The following is a 22,693-nucleotide window of genomic DNA, read 5'->3' as shown; positions in this document are numbered from 1 at the left end:
GGCCATGGATTCTCTTTGTGAGGTTATTTCAGTGACCTTTCCAGTTGGTGCAGGTGTTTGGAGAGGTACATAGAAAATGGGGCATTATACTCAATTATTGGCCTAATGAGAGAGGAGTACAGAGAGGTAATAACCTTCTTCTTTCTGGAGGTAGTCCCTTTACTTATAAGATGAACACAGTAAAAGGCTTTTCTGATCACTGCTGCTACATGAATGTTGAATGTGAGATTGTCGTCAACCTGAGTACCCAGGTCTCTCACCACAGTTGTATGAGTAGGGGGTTTCTGTTGATATGGCAGTAGGTAAGGGCCATGTTTTTGCCAAATGGAATGATAATATTTTTTTTTGCATTTAACTTGAGGCCATGAATTTGACACCAGTCATTTGTTGCTGTGAGACCCTCTTGCAGTATGTTAACATCATTTGGTGAGTCAGTGACAGCACCCAACATACAGTCATCTGCAAACTTTTGTCTTTGTCTCGACCTCTGAGAAGTAGATGCCAAACAGTTGGGGTCCCAGGACAGATCTCTGGGGAACAACACAACTGATAGTCTGCTTTCAGAGGTGGAGGCACCTATTTTAACCTTATGGGTCCTATCAGTGAGCCAGTTGGCCACTCACCTGATGAGACAGGGATTTACACAAGTTGTATTAGCTTTTCAATGATGCCCGAGTTGGAGATTGTGTCAGAGGGCTTAGCCAAGTCAAGGTAACCTGGGTGTACAGACTTTTCATCATCTAGGGTCCTGGTGACAGTCTCAAAAAAGTCATCCAGGTTCAATAGGCAAGATCTGCCCTTGACAAATCCAGACTGGGTGGGTTCAAGTGCTTGGAGGTTGCCTATGTTCTTCTTTATGAGATCCATAATAATACGCTCCATGGCTTTACAGATCAGGTTTGTTAAGTTAATGTTTGGGAAAACTCATTTTATTTTCTTAATTGTTGAAATGTTATAGCCACTAATTCAGTTCCATTTTCTTTGTCAAGTTGTAAATGAACTCTCCATCTAAAGAATATTGTCATAAATCAAGATATGACTCTTTAACACATTCTTGCAGGCAGAGCCACAGTTGGCTCATTTCACTCTCAGTGCTGTTCCCCAATCGACCTCCTCTCAAAAAAAAAAAAAAAAAAAAAAAAAACAGGTGCAATCCCTTATCTAACTACTCACCACACCTCTCACAAAAGGAGTGCAATGTCATTAAAAAAAAAGAAAAAAAAACTCTTCTACTTTTAAGAACTGTAGCAAACTGCATACTAAATTTGTAGAAAGGAGCATACTGCAAGAAATATTACCAACTCAATGCTGAAGCAAGTATCTCATTCCTGAACAGCAGTGTGATGCCAATGCACTAGCCCAACAATCAAGGAACCTCAATCCTCACCACCACACCAGTGAGGGACATCCTATATAGAGGAAAGGATAAAAAATACACACCGTAAAGTGCAATTTCCCATAAGAGCACACAGAGATCACAGTCAGTCTGGGGCTGGTTGCTCCCTTGCTCTCCAGGTCCCCAATAAGACTCCCCACTGGCACAGCTATAGGGTACAGATCTTAGCCTAGCTGGCCAAGCTAAAACCTCTAGCACCCTCTCTGTCCAACCAGCCAGCCCATGTAGCTGACACACACAGACACTTTGAGATAAGCATTCATACAACCATACAGACACTCCTGAGAAAGCCTGGCACACGTTTTCCAGCTGTGCCCCTATTACCCAGACTATATGGTAGTACTACCTGCCACCACCCAGCTAATATTTACCAGCTACTCGAAGGCCCTTAAAAGGGTGTCCAATTATTACTGTGCAATATTATTATCCAAATGGTAAATGTGACTAAACAGTCAAGGCTTATTAGAGTGACTTGGTACAGGATCACTGTATGCATGCAATGTACTCTAGATTTTAAATTATCTCCACACAAAACAGTTGAAAGTGTTTAAAAATATTTAATAATAAATAATAAAAGACACAAGGCAATACGTCTTACTACACAGTGCTAATCAAGAGTTAAGAGATCACAGAAAAATTCTTAAAATAACACAGTAGTAAAGTTCTGACATCACAGAAAAACACTTAGTCTAATCTTTCTAGTTCCTACCTATTTCTAAGAGAAAATGCAATTCTAAAATAAACTTACATATAGAAACAGGCAGAGTGCTGATGAGTTGAATGGTCAAGACAAAAATGCTCTCTACCTCTCTGGCTCTCTCTGTTTAAATTGATATCACAATCCAGATTCACATTACATCATTCTTCACACTTTCCTAGTGGTTCCCAGGCTACACATTACATCATTCTTCACACTTCCCTGGGTTCCCAGGCTAACAGAAACTGCATTTACATTTTTTATACCTGGGCTGAAACCAGAGCAATAAAGGACATTTATGTATGCAAATTCTGACCATTAACTCTGGCCTTAAACAATAGGCAGGATGTCTCAACCTAGACTTGCTGACTCCTAATGCTAACATCAAAGGGTTAAAACATGCTCTACTTGGTCTGGTGAGGGCACTGTTGTCACATTTATTTCAGTTCCCCATGTAACGCAATTTTTTCCATTTAAAACAAGCCTGAAGTTTACATTTATATTTACAAATGACAAAATTATCTGCAAAATTCTATCTGGCTAAGCTGGCAGCCTTCATCTGTCTTCACCCACTCTTCACATATCATAACTCAAGCTAGTTTTTCAAGTGACCCTTGAGAAATGCTGCTTGAGAGGGTCAGGTCTATCTGAGTATACCTTACCCCATTCCCTGTCTTGAGAGCTCATATGCACTGGCATTGGTACTCCCACTGTATTGCTGCACTGACATATCATATGCTTGCAACCCCAGGCTCCATCTTAGCAACTTGGCATTTTGCTGGCTGGCTCTGTTTAACCATATTAGGGGGTTGTGATTGGTCATTACAGTGAATTTTCTTCCATACAGATAAGGCTGAAGTTTCTGCAGTGCCCACACTATGGCTAGGCATTCCTTTTCTACCGCTGCATAGCATTCCACCCTGGGTTGGAGCCTACAAATGAGATAAACCACTGGGGCTATTCTCCCTCTGAAGAAATCTGGCTTAGTACAACCCCCACCCCATAGTTCAAAGCATCCACCTGTAGAACAAATTCTTTGCTGTAGTCTGGGCAGGCTAACACGGGAGGTCCTACCAAAGCTCCCTCAAGCTTTTGGAATGCCTACTTGCATGCTGGGGTCCAAACTACCTCATCTGGCCTGTTCTTTCTTGTCAGGTCTGTGAGGGGAGCAGCTATTGTACTATAATTGGGGAAAACTTTCTGTAGTACCCTGCTGTCCCTAAGAATGCCCTCACCTGCTTTTTGGTAAAAGGTGCAGACCACACCTGAATGGCTTCCACTTTGGCAGGTTCTGGCCTTATCTTACCACTCCTCACTCTATGTCCTTCATAGGAGACTACTGACATTTGCTTGGTTAATGGTAAACCCTGCCCTCTGTAGTCTGCCCAGCACCTCCCTGACATGCCGAAGGTGCTCCTTCCAGGAATGACTGTAGATGGCAATATCATCTATGCAAGCCAGGGCAAAGCCTCCTGCTCTTGCTAGGATATGATCTACCAGCCTCTAGAAAGTCACTGGGGCATTCTTTATCCCAAAGGGAATCTTTGTGAACTCATACAAGCCAAAAGGAGTCACAAAGGCTGACTTCTGTCTAGCAATGGGAGTCAAGGGCAACTGCCAGTAACCCTTGGTAAGATCAATGGTTGTAAGTTACTTAGCCCAACCCAGCTGCTCTAGGGCCTCATCTATCTTAGGCATGGGGTAAGCATCGACTCTGTGTGACTATTTAATTTCATGTAGTCCACACAGAACCTGGTGATGCCATCCTTCTTTGGCACCAGCACCACTGGGGAGGCCCAGGGACTGTTAGACACTTGAATCACCCCTAGTTCCAACATTTCCTGTATCTCCTCCCTCAGAGTCTGTTTGATTATCTCAGGCACCCTATAAGGGGCCTGCCTAATAGGCCTTTGGAGTCCTGTATCCACCTGGTGCGGCACAAGTTGGGCGCACCTTGGTCTCCCAGTGAACATGTCCTCAAACTCCTGCAACACTGCTCGGATTTCTCGAACCTGGGTAGGAGATAGCTGCTGGGACATTGCTACCCCTTCCACTGAGGTATCAGTTTGAGCCTCACTGAGGAGATCAGTCACAAGATCTCCCTCAGACTCCTCCTGAAATCCACTTCAAATTCTCAGCACAAGGGCCTCCCTATGATGATAAGGCTTTATCTTGTTACCATGGTACAACTTGTGCCCCTGCCTTCTGCCTAGCAGTTCCACCATGTAGTTAACATCACTTAGCTTTCTTGCTACCTTGTTGGGTCCCTCACACACTGCATGCAGCTTGTTGTGTCTGACAGCAATGAGAACCATTAGCTGCTGCCCTACAGCATACTCTCTAGCTCGAGCATTCCTGTTATACCACACCTTTTTCTGTTGTTGGGCTTTTGCCAGGTTCTCTTGGGCCAAGCCCATGAGTTCCCTGAGCCTTGTCCTGAGGTATAGTCCATATGCCACAACACACTCCTTGTGGGACTCACACTCACCTTTCCACTCATCTCGAATTAAGTCTAGAGGTCCCCTCACCCTATGCCCATGCAGCAACTCAAAGGTTAAAAAACCTGTATATTCCTGGGGAACCACTCTGTAAGCAAACAACAGATGGGGCAAATATTTGTCCCACTCCCTCTTAAACTGATCTGAAAATGCCTGTAGCATGGACTTGATTGTAGAGTTTAACCTCTCAACAAGACCATTAGTCTGGGGATGGTAGGGGTGGTCTTCAGGTGCTTCACCCCACAAGACTTCCACAGACAAGCCAGTTGATCTGACATGAAATTGGCACCTCTGTCCATCAGTATTTCTTTTAGGAAACCTACCCTGCTGAAAATCTCTAACAAAACATCTGCCACCTTCTCTGCCTCAATGGAGGACAAAGTCACTGCCTCAGGGTATCGTGTAGCATAATCCACTACCACTAGAATATACATTTTCCAAGTGGAACTTGGGGTACTCAGAGGACCCACAATATCTATAGCTACTCTCTGAAATGGCTCCTCAATCACAGGCAAAGGCATCAAAGGAGCTCTCACCTTGTCTCTTGCCTTGCCTACCTTTTGGCACTGCTCACAGGTTATGCAGTGCCCTGTTACATCTCTGGAAATTCCAGGCCGATAGAATTTCTGCATAATATGTCTCTTTGTATTTTTTATGCCCATATAACCTGCAAAGGGAATATCATGGGCTATGGCTAGAAGCGCCAGATGGTAGGCTCTAGGCACTACCAACTGCTGTACTCTCTCACCTTCTAGCCCTCCCTCAGGGGTCCATTCTCTGTACAGTAACTCTCTGTCCCAGTATACAGATACCCCCTTCCCTTGAGAATCAGGTTCCTCCCTAGCTACCTGCCTCAGGCCTTGCAATGTAGGGTCTGAGAGCTGAGTCTGTCTCAACTCTCTCTCTTTGTAATCCTTCTCAGCTCCCCTTCCAGAGGAAGTCTGGCATCCTCTGATAGTGGTGCCTCACTGTCAGCCTGGGTACTACTGCTCACTTCTACCTTTGCAGTCACTATTTCCAAGGGAACATCAGTACCCACAAGCAGCTGCGGCTCACATTCAGTCTCACTGCTACTGAGTAGCTCCTTTCCTGAAGTAACCACCTCACCACTCCTGTCTGCAAGTATGCAGTCTGTCTGTATCTCCCTGAGGCTACCAGGCTCACATGCTTGTCTCCTAGCCTGACTGCATGTAACTGCATAAGGACATGGTACTGCCTCATCCAAATCCTTCCCTAACAGGACATCCGCAGGATGGTAGTTTGGTACTCTTGTTGTCTCAAGACAACCTACTATTGGCATTTTGTTTTTCCCACTTACTGGCTCTCTCACCTTTTGTTCCCCAGTTTGCCTCCATGGACATCTGCATGTCACATGGCCCCACTGGTTTAATTCAAAACGTTTAACCCTAGCTCCTGGACATGTACCTGGACTAGTGGCTTCCCCTGCTACTGGCAGATTCTGTTGGGACAGTCCGAGCTGCCCACCATGGTTCCTTTAGACCTATGAGCAGTACAGGGGGACCCCTTCCTCTGCAGGGATGCCCTGCTTGCTAGGTATAGGTCTCCCTTCTTCCCCAACTCCTCTGAAGTAGCACACTATCAGCTAACCAGATCCTCTTGTCCTCAGGCAAAGTGCTAAGGGCCTGTTCTCTCACCAAAAGGTCTGCCAGTCCTTCAAAAGTGGTGACTTGACATCCACTCACCCACCTATGGAAATAAATGCTTAATTCATCAACATATTCACACACACTTTCATCTGCTTTGTGTCTATGCTCACAAAACTTTTTCCTATATGTTTCAGGTCTTAGCTTAAAAAACTCTAATAAACAATTCTTTACAGCAGTATAATCAAAACATGCAACATCAGACTTTTTTTGGACAATACACTTACAGCTTTACTATGGGGTAAGGGGGTCAGGAACCGTACCCAGAGCCCTTGGTCAACTTCATACTGTTTACATACCCTCTCAAACATATGAATGAAACTATCAGAATTATCCCACTCTTTAAAAAGTGGAAGAAAGTTACTGACCTGTGGTGCTTCTGGGATCCAGTTACTCCCTTCCTCATTACCTCCATGACTCTGGCGAAGAGTCAGCATTTCTCTCTCATGCTTCCTCTGCTTCTCCTTTTCCTCAGTTTCCAGACATAGCAGTTTCTCATTCTCCTCAGCCTGTAGACTCCTCAGTCTCTCAGCTGCTTCTATTTCCAAACACCTGGCTTCCAGCTCAAGTCTCTTTAGCTCCAGCTTGATTTTCAAGTCCTCTGCAGAATGGTTGAGCTGTCCATTCTCTTAGGGTGGTACATCTCCACTGCCAGTCTGATTGTTCTCCTGGTTGCTGTTTTCTGATGCAGCTGTGACTAAAGCTGCTATCAGGTCTGCCTTAGTCAGGTTTCCATTCCGCAGTCCCCTAGCCTGGCACATCTCAGCTAGCTGGCTCCTTATCAGCTTTCCATACTCCTCTGCTGTCATGTTGCCTGCTCTCACTGACTAACTAAGCTAGCAAAAGAAATAAAACAGTTGTGATCTGAAGTCTGAGTATTCACTGCGTGGTTGATTAAGAGTACAAAACACTTTCAGAGATCACTGTACACAAGCTACAGGAATCCACTCTACCCACACCACTGCAAGCCATTTAGTATTTGCCAATCAATTAATATGTGGTGTGGATATCCCACCTCTGCCAAACAATTAATGTGTGACAACCGTGGACTGGCACAGCAATCAAGGAGCCTCAATCCTCACCACCACACCAGTGAGGTGTATCCCATATAGAAGAAAGGATAACAAATACACGCTGTAAAGTGCAATTTCCTTTAAGAGCACACAGAGATCACAGTCAGTCTCAGGCTGGTTGCTCCCTTGCTCTCCAGGTCCCCAATAAGACTCCCCACTGGCACAGCTATAGGGACCAGATGTCAGCCTAGCTGGGCAAGCTAAAACCTCCAGCACCCTCTCTGTTCAACCAGTGCTTCATGTCCCTTCCAAAGTAGCTGACACACACACTTTGAGATAAGAGTTTATACAACCACACAGACTCTCCTGGTAAAGGCTGACACAGGTTCTCCAGCTGTGCCCCTATTACCCAGACTATACGGTTATACCGCCTGCCACCACCCAGCTAATATTTACCAGCTACTCAAAGGCCCTTAAAAGGGTGTCCAATTATTACTGTGCAAAATTATTATCCAAATGGTTAGTGTGACTAAACAGTCAAGGCTTATTAGAGTGACTTGGTACAGGATCACTATATGCATCCAATGTACTCTAGAACTTAAATTACCTCTACACAAAACAGCCGCAGTTGAAAGGGTTTCAAAATATTTAATAATAAGTAATAAAAAACACAAGGAAATACTTCTTACTACACTGTGCTAGTCAAGACTTCAGAGATCACAGAAAAATACTTTAAATAACACAGTAGTAAAGTTCTGACATCACAGAAAAACACTTAGTCTAATCTTTTTAGTTCCTACCTATTTCTACGAGAAAATACAATTCTAAAATAAACTTACATATAGAAACAAGCAGAGTCCTGATGAGTTGGATGGTCAAGACAAAAATGCTCTCTTCCTTTCTGGTTTTCTCTACTTAAATTGCTATCACAATCCAGATTCACATTACATCATTCTTCACACTTTCCTGGGAGTTCCAAGGCTACACATTACATCTTTCTTCACACTTCCCTGAGTTCCCAGTCTAATAGAAACTGCATTTACATTCTTTACACCTGGGCAGAAACCAGATCAATAAAGGACACGTGTGCATTCAAATTCTGGCCATTAACTCTGGCCTTAAAGCAATAGGCAGGATGTCTCACCCTAGACTTACTGACTCATAATGCTAACATCAAAGGTTCACAAGATGCTTTACTTGGTCAGTAGAGGGTTCTGTTGTCAGATTTTTTTCAGTTCCACATGTAATGTATTTTTTTTACATTTAAGACAACAAGGTTGTAGTTTACATTCATATTTACAAATGACAAAATTATCTGTAAAATTCTATCTGGCTAGGCTGGCAGCCTTCATCTGTCTTTACCACTCTTCACAAGCAGTATTGGAATACACTCCGCACCAGCTTCTAGTAATGCCATTACATAAATGAATAGCAGTACTTGACTACCAACCAATCCTCATATGCAGATCACAACCCCTAATGTTTTGCACCTGGGGCAGATGCTATTTCTCCCAACCCTAGCTACAGATCTGCTTATAGGCATGCTAACTATGGCAGTATTTCTTGCATAATAGCTCACTGCTGTCAGATAATTTTTTTTCACACAAGTCTGCTGCTATTCTTTGCCTTGGCCCTTTTGACAATGGAGTCATAGCAAAGATTTCCTCATTAAAGATTACTTATGGTAAATGGAGAATTGACTCAAAGACAAAATATTGATACTTGGCCATCACACAGACACTTTCACTTTCTGCCTCTCTGTACTTGGTCAGTCGTTGATGCTATCTTCTCTCAGGACTTCTATTCTTTGAATAGCTGCCATCACAGACCAATACTAGTACAACAGCAGACCCACATGCTCTGACAAATGCATTTTCAGAATAAATTATTTATACAATGAATGATTTGCTTGTGTCGATTTACTGGACCTTCTAGTATGATCAAAGAATATTACAGTCCTCAGTTCTGCATCTCGAAAATTGCTCCTCTAGGGATATCCATCTTGTGAGAAATCACCTGTCTGCTAGAAAGTTTGTCTGGTATGTATATATTCTGTCTTCAGTATGTGATTATTCTGTCTCTGTTATGGGATTTCTTGATAGGGCATCCTTCACAATAACTGTCACTATAGGGCATGAACTGCTTTTACACAAATCATCTAATTTTCATCAAGATTGACAACTGGGACGAACCTTATAAGGTCTCATGCGTTTGTCAGTGATACCAGTTATGCCAGTGATACCAGTGATACCGGTGATACTGGTGATACCAGTGATACCAAAGATACAGTTGATACCAGTGATACCAGTGGTTTATGAGCTGTGTTAGCATCTGAATGTATGAGCTGTGAGAGTAACTGAGTGTATGAGCTATGTGAGTATCTGAATGTATGAGCTGTGAGAGTAGCTGAATGTATTCAGATTCTTATGCTCTTCACAGTTATTCCTTTTCAGTTTATGAATACCTCCTCACAGTCACTTTCTGAGTTCGAAAGCAGCAGCTTTCATTTTGCTATGAGTCTAATGCAATAAAGCATCTACAATATCACTAACCATGACTGACTTACTAACATCATAATAAACATACTGGGGTAGACACAAACATGAATAAGATGCTTTTGAAAGCATGTTGGACATCAGACCATTTCCACATTACATCTTACATTAGCATGTCAGTTAAATGATGAGGCACCATTGATAGCTCTGGCATGAATCTGATAGATAGTTTCACTACATCAAGCATTTGTCTGAGATCTGTGATAACACCTGCACTTGGTAACTTAGTCACGGCTTTTACTTTACTTGGATTTGTTCTAATTTCATCTTCACTAAAGCAGTGTCCAAAATAACTGAATGTCCATCTGACCAGAATAACACATTTACTTATCAAGCTTGACCTCTGATGCTCTACTGGATTGAAGCACTGTTTTTAGCCTCTCATCATATTGGATCCAAAAATTAAAAATATCATTCATCAGAACCACTGAACCCACATGTTCTTAGAGAGTGTACTCATTTCCTATGGAAAGTTTCAGTTACTAATGCAAGTACAAATGGATACCACAGAAAACGGATTATTCCATCTGGAGCAATGAAAGTTGTCAACTCTCTTGTGTTAGAGTCAAGGGTTACATACTGACCAAATCTCATTTGGAGCATCTAATGTAGAGTTATCATGGGTGCTACACCCTGCTAAGATGTCAGGATAAAGCTTTCCATTTTAACTCCTCATTCAAGTACTTAAGTGAGCACAGCCTGTCATTGTGCCATTTATCTTTGTTACTTATACTACTGGAGCACAGCAGCTGTTTTACTGCTTTCAGTTACCTCACAAGGGACTTCATTCAATTTAACTTGGACACTACCTTTGATAGAATAGGAAATAGTATTCCCTGAGTCATAGTGGGAGCATAAGGAACTGTGTTAGGTTTTGAAAAAAAATCTTCATCTGTTCTTATTGATGGAGTGTAATACAGGTAAACACATCAGCATTTCTAAGTTCATAAGTTCATAGTGCAATACTAGACTATTGACTTGATGGAGCATTTGCGGCCCAACCACAAGATCCCAAATGGTGATTACCCACAGGCATGAATAATTAATATGCAGTTACAAACCCTTTCAATGTGGGCTTATGAGGCAGGCCCAGCATGATTTAATACCTAATGTCAACTTCTTTTAATGAGGGCTTGAGGAGCTAAGTTATATTTATGAATGCTCATGCATTCACCCATGTTTATGCTTAAGGATGGCCAGGGAGCTACTTTGCTTTGCATACATATTCCATAAAACAGGGAGTCACTGGGAGAGATAGTTATCTCACCACCCTATCCAATTTATATTTCAGTGGAAATGTAGATATCTTCAGTGGGCATGTAGGGTGTTATTTGTTTTGTTGATGTGAGGAGGGCACATAGGGCTAGATATTTTGAACCTCAGTAGGCTAAATCAAGGTTCCCTGTTAAGACACTTTAGGAAAAGAGATGTTTTAAGGTGATCAGCATAGCTAAATGAAGCCATGTGATTGATTGTCATGTGGAGTAAATGCTGTAGTCTCTCAAGGTGAGTCATATGCTAAGACAAGTAAATGGGGCATTCATTATACAATACTATGGGCCTGATAAGGGAAGAGTAGAGAAGGACAATAATTTCCTTGGACTATGAAGATATAACCTGGTGATCAATCTGGCTATTTGAAAGGATTTCTGAACTACCGTGGATACATGGTAATCAATGGTAGTTCATAGTAAATGAAAGTATCCACATCTCTAACGAATGAGTGAAAATTCAAAAGGATGTTACCTATTTAGTTGGTGAATTGTTCCCCATGTTCAAAAAGGCTATAGTGCTGCATTTCTTAGCATTTAGTTTAAAACAGTGACCCAGACAGCATTTGTTAGTGTGTTAAACCCTCCAGAATAATCAGGAAGTCAAATGTGGGTTTTATAACCACTCTGAGTTTGCAGACATCCATAAATGTGGTCAGCCACAGGCCCTTGGTGATGGCCTTGATATCACAGAAATAAAGAATAAAGATGTGTGGTTGTAAGACCAATCCTTGGGGGCATCATTAGTTCTTTTTTTTATTTAAAGTATGCCTCCAACACAAATAGATTGAATTCTATCAGTAAAACAGTTTACTACCCACTCGGTAACAGGGTTATGTTTAATCTGATTAGCTAACTGGTAATGCCACAATGCAAACTTTCATCAAAGACATTTGCCAGATCCAGGTATGCAATGCAAACTGATTTGCCAACATCTAATGCATCAGTGACTGTTCAAAGAAGTTCACCAGGGTGAGGAGGTAAATATGGTAGCATGCATGATGGGGTGAGTGAGGTGTTGAGAAATCAGCTCATCAGCTGGCGGGAGTTGGTTTACCATATATTAGTCAAGTCTAGGAATCCTTGTGCATATGTATTAATGGTGGTGTAGATTTCCCAGTTAATGCTAAGAATCTTTGTTCATATGTATTGATGGCGGGGTAGATTTCCCAGTTAACGCTAGGGATCCTTGTGCATACGTATTGATGATGGTGTAGATTTCCCAGTTAATGCTAGGAATCCTTGTGCATACGTATTAGTGGTGGTGTAGATTTACCAGTTAATGCTAAGAATCTTTGTGCATACGTATTAATGGTGGTGTAGATTTACCAGTTAATGCTAAGAATCTTTGTGCATACATATTAATGGTGGTGTAGATTTCCCAGTTAATGCTAAGAATCTTTGTGCATACATATTAATGGTGGTGTAGATTTACCAGTTAATGCTAAGAATCTTTGTGCATACATATTAATGGTGGTGTAGATTTTCCAGTTAATGGACATGTAGTTGAAGAATAGGGATAAGTTCTGTAGGGAGATAAGCCAGTTTTCTTGGACATGTATCATGGGCTGTAGCTGACATGGAGGGTGTACAGTAGTTGCTATGACAACGGTACAGGGTTCTATTTACTGTCAGAAGGTGTTTAAGGTTATTGTCCTGTCTTAAGAATCTACACTTGAAATGACTTCTTACAAATACAGACAAGCCCCCTTTAATTGCACTCACATTTTTGCTATATTGCCAACAAGTGTACTGTTTCACTATTCTGAAACAATGTTTCAGTAAGTACACAGGTATCTATATTTTCAAGAGTTAGGAATGCCTGTAAGGAAACCAACTTCTTGTTAAGACTGCTAGCAGCTCTACCTTTATATACTCCTGATTTTGTTTGTCACCGTAGGCAGTTTGAGCAGACAGACTTTGCCTAAAAAGGCACTATGGAGGAAGAAAAGGTCCTGGCAAATATATAAAAGCCATGATGAGAGAGATCCAGAAGGATATCTCTAGCAAAGCAGCTAGAGTTGTCAATCACCTTGTGTCAGGGTGGCATGTGTGTGTATATTTGTATTTGTATGTATGTATGTATGTGTGTGTGTGTGTGTATATATATATATATATATATATATATATATATATATATATATATATATGTGTGTGTGTGTGTGTCTGTGTATATATATATATATATATATATATATATATATATATATGTATATATATATATATATATATATATATATATATATATATATATATATATATTTACAACCCCGCCCACTCCATGACACCAATAGCTGATGTCAATGGTTAAAGTTAATTACTTTTTCATTCTACTGTGACATAATTCTTCATTAAGGTAGGATACTGTTCATGGTTAGTTTCACACCAATTCCAATGCATATTTAAAGAGCTCCAGCATGTTCCTTGTCATATGATCCAAGTTGGTGTATCTGAAGTTATTTACTCTCATATGCACAATGACTAGGTCATATATGTACCTAGAGTGAAGGGATTTCAGGAACTTAACAATAGTGTTGATCCTGGCACCTGAGAAGCAGCTAACCATAACTTTGTCCTTGCTCAGCTTGATGTGTGGTACATTTCTTGGTCTTTTGATAGAGTAACCTATGACCAGGACATCACCAGATGTATTGTAGTGGCCTTGCTACTTTAAGAGCTTCTGCTTGCCAGATGAGTGACCTGTTTTTGTCGTTGTGTATTTTGAAGTATCAGAGTGTTACATGTTGGTTTTGAACTGCTCATGAGAGGATGTATGCAGGAGGTAGGTCTCAGGGCTTTGGTTAATATCTCGACCTGTGAATTCAAGGAGTCTTGGGTAGAGAGTGTTAATGGCATCAACATATGACTATTTTGTGTTGACAGTCTTGGATGTTGTATAGGTGTAGTTGCAGGTAAGACTGTATTATGCTCATTGCATGCAACTGGCTGTAAGAAGTACACCTCTACTTTAATAAAGTCTTTACATCTCTCACACATGAAGTCCCTTAGGGTGAGCAGGAGTTTGTTTTCAGTGATTTTATGACAGTTCCGACACTGATTTAACAGAAAGAAATTGCTTGCAAAGACAAATATTTACTTTCCTGAGTTTTTTTTTCTGTAAATCAACAGGTTCAGAAACATTCACAGTTTCTAGTTAGTGCAAGTTAACACCGATCTCTGTAGTCCTAGCAAAAAGAGATGAACTAAGCTGTTGCCCTCCAGTAAATAATAAACAAGAAAACAAAAGGTCCAATGGAAACAACAGAAACCTGTAGCCAAGGTGCTTACAACTACCTAAGACGTGGCAATTAGTCAAACTTATAGGTTCAATTACGGCAATTAATGCCATTTGAATGCAGTGGCTATACTTAGCAGATTATTCTCATAAAGATCCTAACAGCTCCTCAATCCCAAACCCATATTGTGTTCTTTACCTTTAGTCATAGCTAAGAACTTTCTTTGTATCTGAACTTCCCATCTTGATTGCATGTTTCCTTGTCTTCTTTGATGAGATGCAGACATTTTGAGATGCTTCTATACCTACCATCTGATATTTCAGCTATGTCTGCCCTAGGGCCTGTCTTAAAAGTCATTGGACAGATACTACACTTCTGTTTGGTAGACACAGTTTGGTCGACAGAAGTAGATGGTTGTCATGTGTATGAGATGTACAATCCTAGGTGAGGAGAATATTCCCCTTCTCTGGTGATTTTGCTATTTCAAAATTCATATTTATAATTAGCAGGAGGTGTAGGGGTCTGCCCCCTGCAAAAACACTTGTTGGTTTATACTGCACTCATACTCCTTGGAGTACACTCGTTATTTGTTGACGTTCTGTGTTTCGATGTTTTTACATCAAGACTACAGATGTCAACAATGTGAACAATCAATGAGTTGTGATATATATATATATATATATATATATATATATATATATATATATATATATATATATATATATATATATATGGATGGATCTGCTACTATTAACTGAAAGCACATTTCACCAAAAATCAAATTAGAGTGTTTTGTTCACAGAAAACTTTTTTCACCGAAAACACAATTCACTAAAACACATTTCACCGAAAGTCATAGATGGCCTTTACCCCACTGTAGTGCGACCCTGGAGTTAGTATATATAGTAAGGGGGTGTGGGGGGCACCATTATATATTATTGTCAGAGAACAGTAATATATTGCAATTACATGTATCCATGTATATAATTCACAATATTTAAAATATGTGGGAGGCTATGCCACCCACACACCCCCCCCTTACTATATATACTAACTCCAGGGTCACACTACAGTGGGGAAAAGGCCATCTACAACTTTCGGTGAAATGTGTTTCTGTGAATTGTGTTTTCAGTGAAAAGTGCTTTCGGTGAATAGTAGTAGATCCATAAATATATATATATATTGTGTGTGTGTGTGGTTTGCACGTACGGGAACAGAGACTGGCCATATAGTCTACAGTGATTTTTGTACATTACATGCATGACTAAATGCGTCTAAAATATTTTATTTGCATCTTGTCTAAAATATTTTATTTGTATCCTATCTAAGCTAGATGTGATTAATCATAGAAAATCCCTAAATAAATTATTCTGCAGCATTACTTATTATATGTGGTTGGTTTAAAACAGATTTTAGGGTACAGGCATATAGCCATAAGGTAATCAAGCAGCACTTACCTACATGCATTTTTTTCCTTTTGCAGATCTAATCAAACATGCAGATTTGGTGGAATATATGTATATGTGTACAAATGCCTCTTTTACAGATTTCAGTTGCAGGATCACTGTTTCAGTAGATTGAGTAAAATGAATCAGAGAAGTTTAGTACAATCTGTTACTTTGTTACCTTTCAATCGACACAATCTGTTCTTACTGCCATTCTCTTCATTTTCAAACAGGTGGTTCCAGATTTAATGGACCTGCAAGTGAAGGGAGCAGTGCATTGTTTGTCCCACCTCCTAATCTGGTTAAATCCCAAACACGTACGGACTTCAGTGAAGCATGGATCTGGCAACTAGAAACTATAGGGTATGTACCATGCCTTATTTTTCAAAATGAGAAATGCTGAGCAGTACATATGTAACGTGTAAGACAAGAGTGTTTTTGTTTGTGGCAATACAATTATTGATGTAAATAGACCAATCTCCAAAAATTAAAGAATGTGCTGTGTAGCAGGTCTGTACAAGACTAGAGGAATTAACTTTGAAGTTACTTTGCCTCAGTTTATAGATCTCTCTCCTGGCAAAGGTATATCTACGTCATGGATGCATTCTATTTACATACTTACCTATCGAAATACCTGCCTACAGTGCAGTAATCTTAGACTTGAATTGCAGAATTTGACAATCAGGTGAGGAGGACATTATCACTAATTAGAACTATGACTTGACAATTTTTAGTAAAGACTAGTTGTTGATAGAAGTGGCCTTATTAAGCATTTCATGTTTTTTTTCTTTGCATAAGTCACAAAACCAAAACAATCCCTAACAGATATTCCAGCATGTATATGTAAAGCATACGGGATGTGTTATTGTCAGTCTTCTTGGTGACTGCAAACAGCTGTTTGCATTGGCTATATCCCAGACTTACTGCTGTCTTCTCATCCCCAGAAGTAACAATGTGGGCAAAGTTTTAAGGAATACAATTTATGCAGCTAAATGCAAGCAGCTTTGGAAACAAAGCTCCTGAGGATAGTGTTTAAATGGCCCATAAGAAGACAGATATATTGACAGTTATTTGAACCTGGTTCAGTTCCAACCTTTGTTATCTTCCACAACAAAGACTTCACTATTACGTCTGCATTCTAATTACTATTTTAACTTCATTCCTTAGACAATACCTATTAACTGTCTCTGAATTTTGCCTCATATGTTTGCCCAGTGCAACATTTTCTATTTTCTGGTAAAAATGACTGAATGCCTCAAAGCCCCATCCCTGTTCTTGGTCTCCTACAAACAGCTAAGAGGTGATCTAAGGCTAGCATAAAAAAAGCAAAAAAAATCCTCTGGTCACACACTGATGGACCTGTTATACATCTGCAAAACAAATATCACCAGAACTACATGATCTAGGGACCTAAACCTCAACTACAACATAAATAGGACAAGCTGGAGGGACAGGTATGTGTCTCAGAAATTATTCCTGTGAAACACGTTTCCTATCCATGTGAAGCAGAGTTCTACCCTATCCCATTTCAAGCATCACCTGGACCAGTTGATGGGGAATCAGAACTTTACCCCAGGTCTGGCAATACGTTTCCATTGCACAGTGGCTGCCTATAAATTCTTGACGACCCATGCCCAATCCTATATATACCTCTTAAAATAACTCTGTGGTATCAAGACTTGCCAGATACATTTGAGAATCATGACTACCTTGGGGTAGTTAGCCTAATAATCACCTCTTTGCATAGAAACCTATTAATCACTGAGTACTCCAATTCAGTCTGTAATACCAGTTACTGGAGTTTCATGCTTTTTTATTGTTCAAAGAATGCATGTTGATGCACAGGTTGTTGTTCTTTTAATATTTTAAGTGACTTAAGAGTAATATTTTAAAAAAAAGTGTCCCTGGGTTTGTGCCTTTGCCCTCCCACCCATTATTTTTGGTTTTGTCAAAAATTCTTAACAAAGAAGATAAGACATATGCCTTAGACATTTAAATATATGTAATTAGCACTGATACTGTCAAGTATAACTCCAAAGACAAAGAAATAACCAGACAGGAGACAAGGGAATGCTGCTGCAATCAATTTATTGAATTGTCAACAACAAAATAACAATGACTATATTAATCAAAGCATTTTACATTATCACTATAAATTCCAATATGACCTTTAAAATCACACCCAAATAAATTAATCAATTAAAAACAAATGAACCAAATGTAACAAATTGGTGAACCTCCTTTCTGTGCCAGCCAATTTAATCACTGCCTGGGGGCGTACCCAGTGCATCCTCAGTCCCAAACTGAGCCTGCCATCTTACTGCCCTAAATCTCTAATACTCCAGCCTATAGACTCATTTTGAAAAGATAGGGTGGATGACAGGGGAGAGATTATAGAAGGTCATATCGGATTGTGCCCAGCATGAAGCTCAGCCATAGAACTACTAATTAATGAGAGGGATTAAGCCTGCTGGGCAGCTTCCTACCTGGAAGAGGAACCTAAGCGTGGATTGCATTTTCTTGTTTCAGCCAATCACTGGAATACAAAAAATATCTGCAATTCAGGCTTAAAGAAAGGGAGAGATGACACGAGCTGGGGACGCTAGGTGGTTTCCTTGACAACTGCACTGCTGCCAGCAAATTGCAATTAACATTACAGATTTAATGAACAGCCACAATATGGCTCATTCTACATGGTTTGCACTCCTTCCCTCTATTTTCCTCTCTCTCTCTCTCTCTCTCTCTCTCTCTCTCTGTCTCTCTCCACTTCATCTTTCAACATGATATTCATTACATTATTGCTCAAGTCCATTTACATTCTTTTTTATAGCTCAAGTCCCTTTACATTCTGTTTTATTGCTCAGTTCCCGTTACAATCAGTTGTATTGCTCAGTTCTCTTTACATTCTGTTTTATTGCTCACTTCCCATTACACTCTGTTTAATTGCTCAGTTCCCTTTACATTCTGTTTCATTGCTCAGTTCCCTTTACCTTCTGTTTTATTGCTCAGTTCCCTTTACATTCTGTTTTATTGCTCAGTTCGCTTTACATTCTGTTTTATTGCTCAGTTCCCTTTACATTCTGTTTTATTGCTCAGTTCCCTTTACATTCTGTTTTATTGTTCAGTTCCCTTTACATTCTGTTTTATTGCTCAGTTCCCTTTACATTCTGTTTTATTGCTCAAGTCCTTTACATTCTGTTTTATTGCTCAGTTCCCTTTACATTCTGTTTTATTGCGCAGTTTCCATTACACTCTGTTTTATTGCTCAGTTCCCTTTACATTCTGTTTAATTGCTCACTTCCCTTTACATTCTGTTTTATTGCTCAGTTTGCTTTGCATTCTGCTTTATGGCTCAGTTCCCTTTACATTCTGTTTTATTGCTCAGTTCCCTTTACATTCTGTTTTATTGCTCAGTTCCCTTTACATTCTGTTTTATTGCTCAGTTCCCTTTACATTCTGTTTTATTGCTCAGTTCCTTTACATTCTGTTTTATTGCTCAGTTTCCATTACACTCTGTTTTATTGCTCAGTTCCCTTTACATTCTGTTTAATTGCTCACTTCCCTTTACATTCTGTTTTATTGCTCAGTTTGCTTTACATTCTGTTTTATTGCTCAGTTCCCTTTACATTCTGTTTTATTGCTCAGTTCTCTTTACATTCTGTTTTATTGCTCAGTTCCCTTTACATTCTGTTTTATTGCTCAGTTCCCGTTACATTCTGTTTTATTGCTCAGTTCTCATTACATTCTGTTTTATTGTTCAGTTCCTTTACATTCTGTTTTATTGCTCAGATCCTTTGCATTCTGTTTTATTGCTCAGTTTGCTTACATTCTGTTTTATTGCTCAGTTCCCTTTACATTCTGTTTTATTGCTCAGTTCCTTTACATTCTGTTTAATTGCTCACTTTCCTTTACATTCTGTTTTATTGCTCAGTTTGCTTACATTCTGTTTTATTCCTCAGTTCCCTTTACATTCTGTTTTATTGCTCAGTTCCTTTACATTCTGTTTTATTGTTCAGTTCTCTTTACATTTTGTTTTATTGCTCAGTTCCCTTTACATTCTGTTTTATTGCTCAGTTCCCTTTACATTCTGTTTTATTGCTCAGTTCCCTTTACATTCTGTTTTATTGCTCAGTTCACTTTACATTCTGTTTTATTGCACAGTTCCCATTACATTATGTTTTATTGCTCAGTTCCCTTTACGTTCTGTTTTATTGCTCAGTTCCCTTTACATTCTGTTTTGTTGCTCAGTTCCCTTTACATTCCGTTTTATTGCTCAAGTCCCTTTACATTCTGTTTTATTGCTCAAGTCCCTTTACATTCTGTTTTATTGCTCAGTTCACTTTACATTCTGTTTTATTGTTCAGCTCCCTTTACATTCTGTTTTATTGCTCAATCCCTTTACATTCTGTTTTATTGCTCAAGTCCCTTTACATTATGTTGTATTGCTCAGTTCCCTTTACATTCTGTTTTATTGCGCAGTTTCCATTACACTCTGTTTTATTGTTCAGTTCCCTTTACATTCTGTTTTATTGCTCAGATCCCTTTGCATTCTGTTTTATTGCTCAGTTCCCTTTACAGTCTGTTTAATTGCTCAGTTAGCTTTACATTCTGTTTAATTGCTCAGTTACCTTTACATTCTGTTTTATTGCTCAAGGCCCTTTACATTCTGTTTTATTGCTCAGTTCCCTTTACATTCTGTTTTATTTCTCAGTTCCCTTTACATTCTGTTTAACTGCTCAGTTCACTTTACATTCTGTTTTATTGCTCACTCCCTTTACATTCTGTTTAATTGCTCATTTCGCTTTACATTCTGTTTTATTGCTCAGATCCATTTACATTCTGTTTTATTGCTCAGTTACCGTTACATTCTGTTTTAATGCTCAGTTCCCTTTACATTCTGTTTAATTGCTCAGTTCACTGTACATTCTATTTTATTGCTCAGTTCCATTTACATTCTGTTTTAATGCTCAGTTCGCTTAACATTCTGTTTTATTTCTCAGTTCCCATTACATTCTGTTTTATTGCTCAGTTTCCTTTCCATTCTGTTTTATTGCTCAGTTTCCTTTACATTCTGTTTTATTGTTCAGTTCCCTTTACATTCTGTTTTATTGCTCAGTTCCCTTTACATTCTGTTTTATTGCTCAAGTCCCTTTACATTCTGTTTTATTGCTCAGTTCCCTTTACATTCTGTTTTATTGCTCAGTTCCTATACATTCTGTTTTAATGCTCAGTTCCTTTACATTCTGTTTTATTTCTCAGTTCCCTTTACATTCTGTTTAACTGCACAGTTCACTTTACATTCTGTTTTATTGCTCATTCCCTTTACATTCTGTTTAATTGCTCAGTTCGCTTTACATTCTGTTTTATTGCTCAGTTCCATTTACATTCTGTTTTATTGCTCAGTTACCGTTACATTCTGTTTTAATGCTCAGTTCCCTTTACATTCTGTTTAATTGCTCAGTTCACTTTACATTCTGTTTTATTGCTCAGTTCCATTTACATTCTGTTTTATTGCTCAGTTCACTTAACATTCTGTTTTATTTCTCAGTTCCCATTACATTCTGTTTTATTGCTCAGTTCCCTTTACATTCTGTTTTATTGCTCACTTCCCTTTACATTCTGTTTTATTGCTCAGTTCCCTTTACATTCTGTTTTATTGCTCAGTTCCCTTTACATTCTGTTTAACTGCTCAGTTCACTTTACATTCTGTTTTATTGCTCATTCCCTTTACATTCTGTTTAATTGCTCAGTTCCTTTACATTCTGTTTTATTGCTCAGTTCCATTTACATTCTGTTTTATTGCTCAGTTACCGTTATTCTGTTTTAATGCTCAGTTCCCTTTACATTCTGTTTAATTGCTCAGTTCACTTTACATTCTGTTTTATTGCTCAGTTCCATTTACATTCTGTTTTATTGCTCAGTTCACTTAACATTCTGTGTTATTTCTCAGTTCCCATTACATTCTGTTTTATTGCTCAGTTCCCTTTACATTCTGTTTTATTGCTCAGTTCCCTTTACATTCTGTTTTATTGCTCAGTTCGCTTTACATTCTGTTTTACTGCTCAGTTCCCTTTACATTCTGTTTTATTGCTCAGCTCCCTTTACATTCTGTTTTATTGCTCAGTTCCCATTACATTCTGTTTTATTGCTCAGTTCCCTTTACATTCTGTTTTATTGCTCAGTTCCCGTTACATTCTGTTTTATTGCTCAGTTCCCGTTACATTCTGTTTTATTGCTCAGTTCCCTTTACATTCTGTTTTATTGCTCAGTTCGCTTTACATTCTTTTTTATTGCTCACTTCCCTTTACATACTGTTTTATTGCTCAGTTCACTTTACATTCTGTTTTATTGCTCAATCCCTTTACATTCTGTTTTATTGCTCAAGTCCCTTTACATTCTGTTTTATTGCTCAGTTCCCTTTACATTCTGTTTTATTGCTCACTTCCCTTTACATTCTGTTTTATTGTGCAGTTCCCTTTACATTCTGTTTTACTGCTCAGTTCCCTCTACATTCTGTTTTATTGCTCAGTTCTCTTTACATTCTGTTTTATTGCTCAGTTCTCTTTACATTCTGTTTTATTGCTCAGTTCCCTTTACATTCTGTTTTATTGCTCAGTTCCCTTTACATTCTGTTTTATTGCTCATTTCCCATTACATTCTGTTTTATTGCTCAGTTACCGTTACATTCTGTTTTATTGCTCAGTTCCCTTTACATTCTGTTGTATTGCTCATTTCCATTTACATTCTGTTTTATTGCTGAGTGCCCTTTACATTTTGTTTTATTGCTCAGTTCGCTTTACGTTTTGTTTTATTGCTCAATTCCCTTTACCTAATGTTTTAATGCTCAGCTCCCTTTACATTCTGTTTTATTGCTCAATCCTTTTACATTCTGTTTTATTGCTCAAGTCCCTTTACATT

The 22,693-nt window shown here is 39.2% G+C and overlaps 1 protein-coding gene across 1 annotated transcript in view; it reads left to right on the top strand.

Moving 5' to 3' along the window:
- The window catches only part of LOC122808180 (alpha-2-macroglobulin-like), a 440,046-nt gene that overhangs the window by 252,881 nt on the left and 164,472 nt on the right, over positions 1 to 22,693 (top strand). Inside the window, exon 14 of the mRNA XM_044079148.1 lies at positions 16,009 to 16,138. Coding sequence (XP_043935083.1) covers positions 16,009 to 16,138 — 130 coding nt within the window. The remainder of the gene's footprint in view (positions 1 to 16,008; positions 16,139 to 22,693) is intronic.

Source organism: Protopterus annectens, chromosome 8.part0, assembly GCF_019279795.1.
Source record: "Protopterus annectens isolate FY-2018-M chromosome 8.part0, PAN1.0, whole genome shotgun sequence".
In the NCBI taxonomy this organism is placed as follows: Eukaryota; Metazoa; Chordata; order Ceratodontiformes; family Protopteridae; genus Protopterus; species Protopterus annectens.
This window is presented reverse-complemented; position numbering and strand designations above follow the sequence as displayed.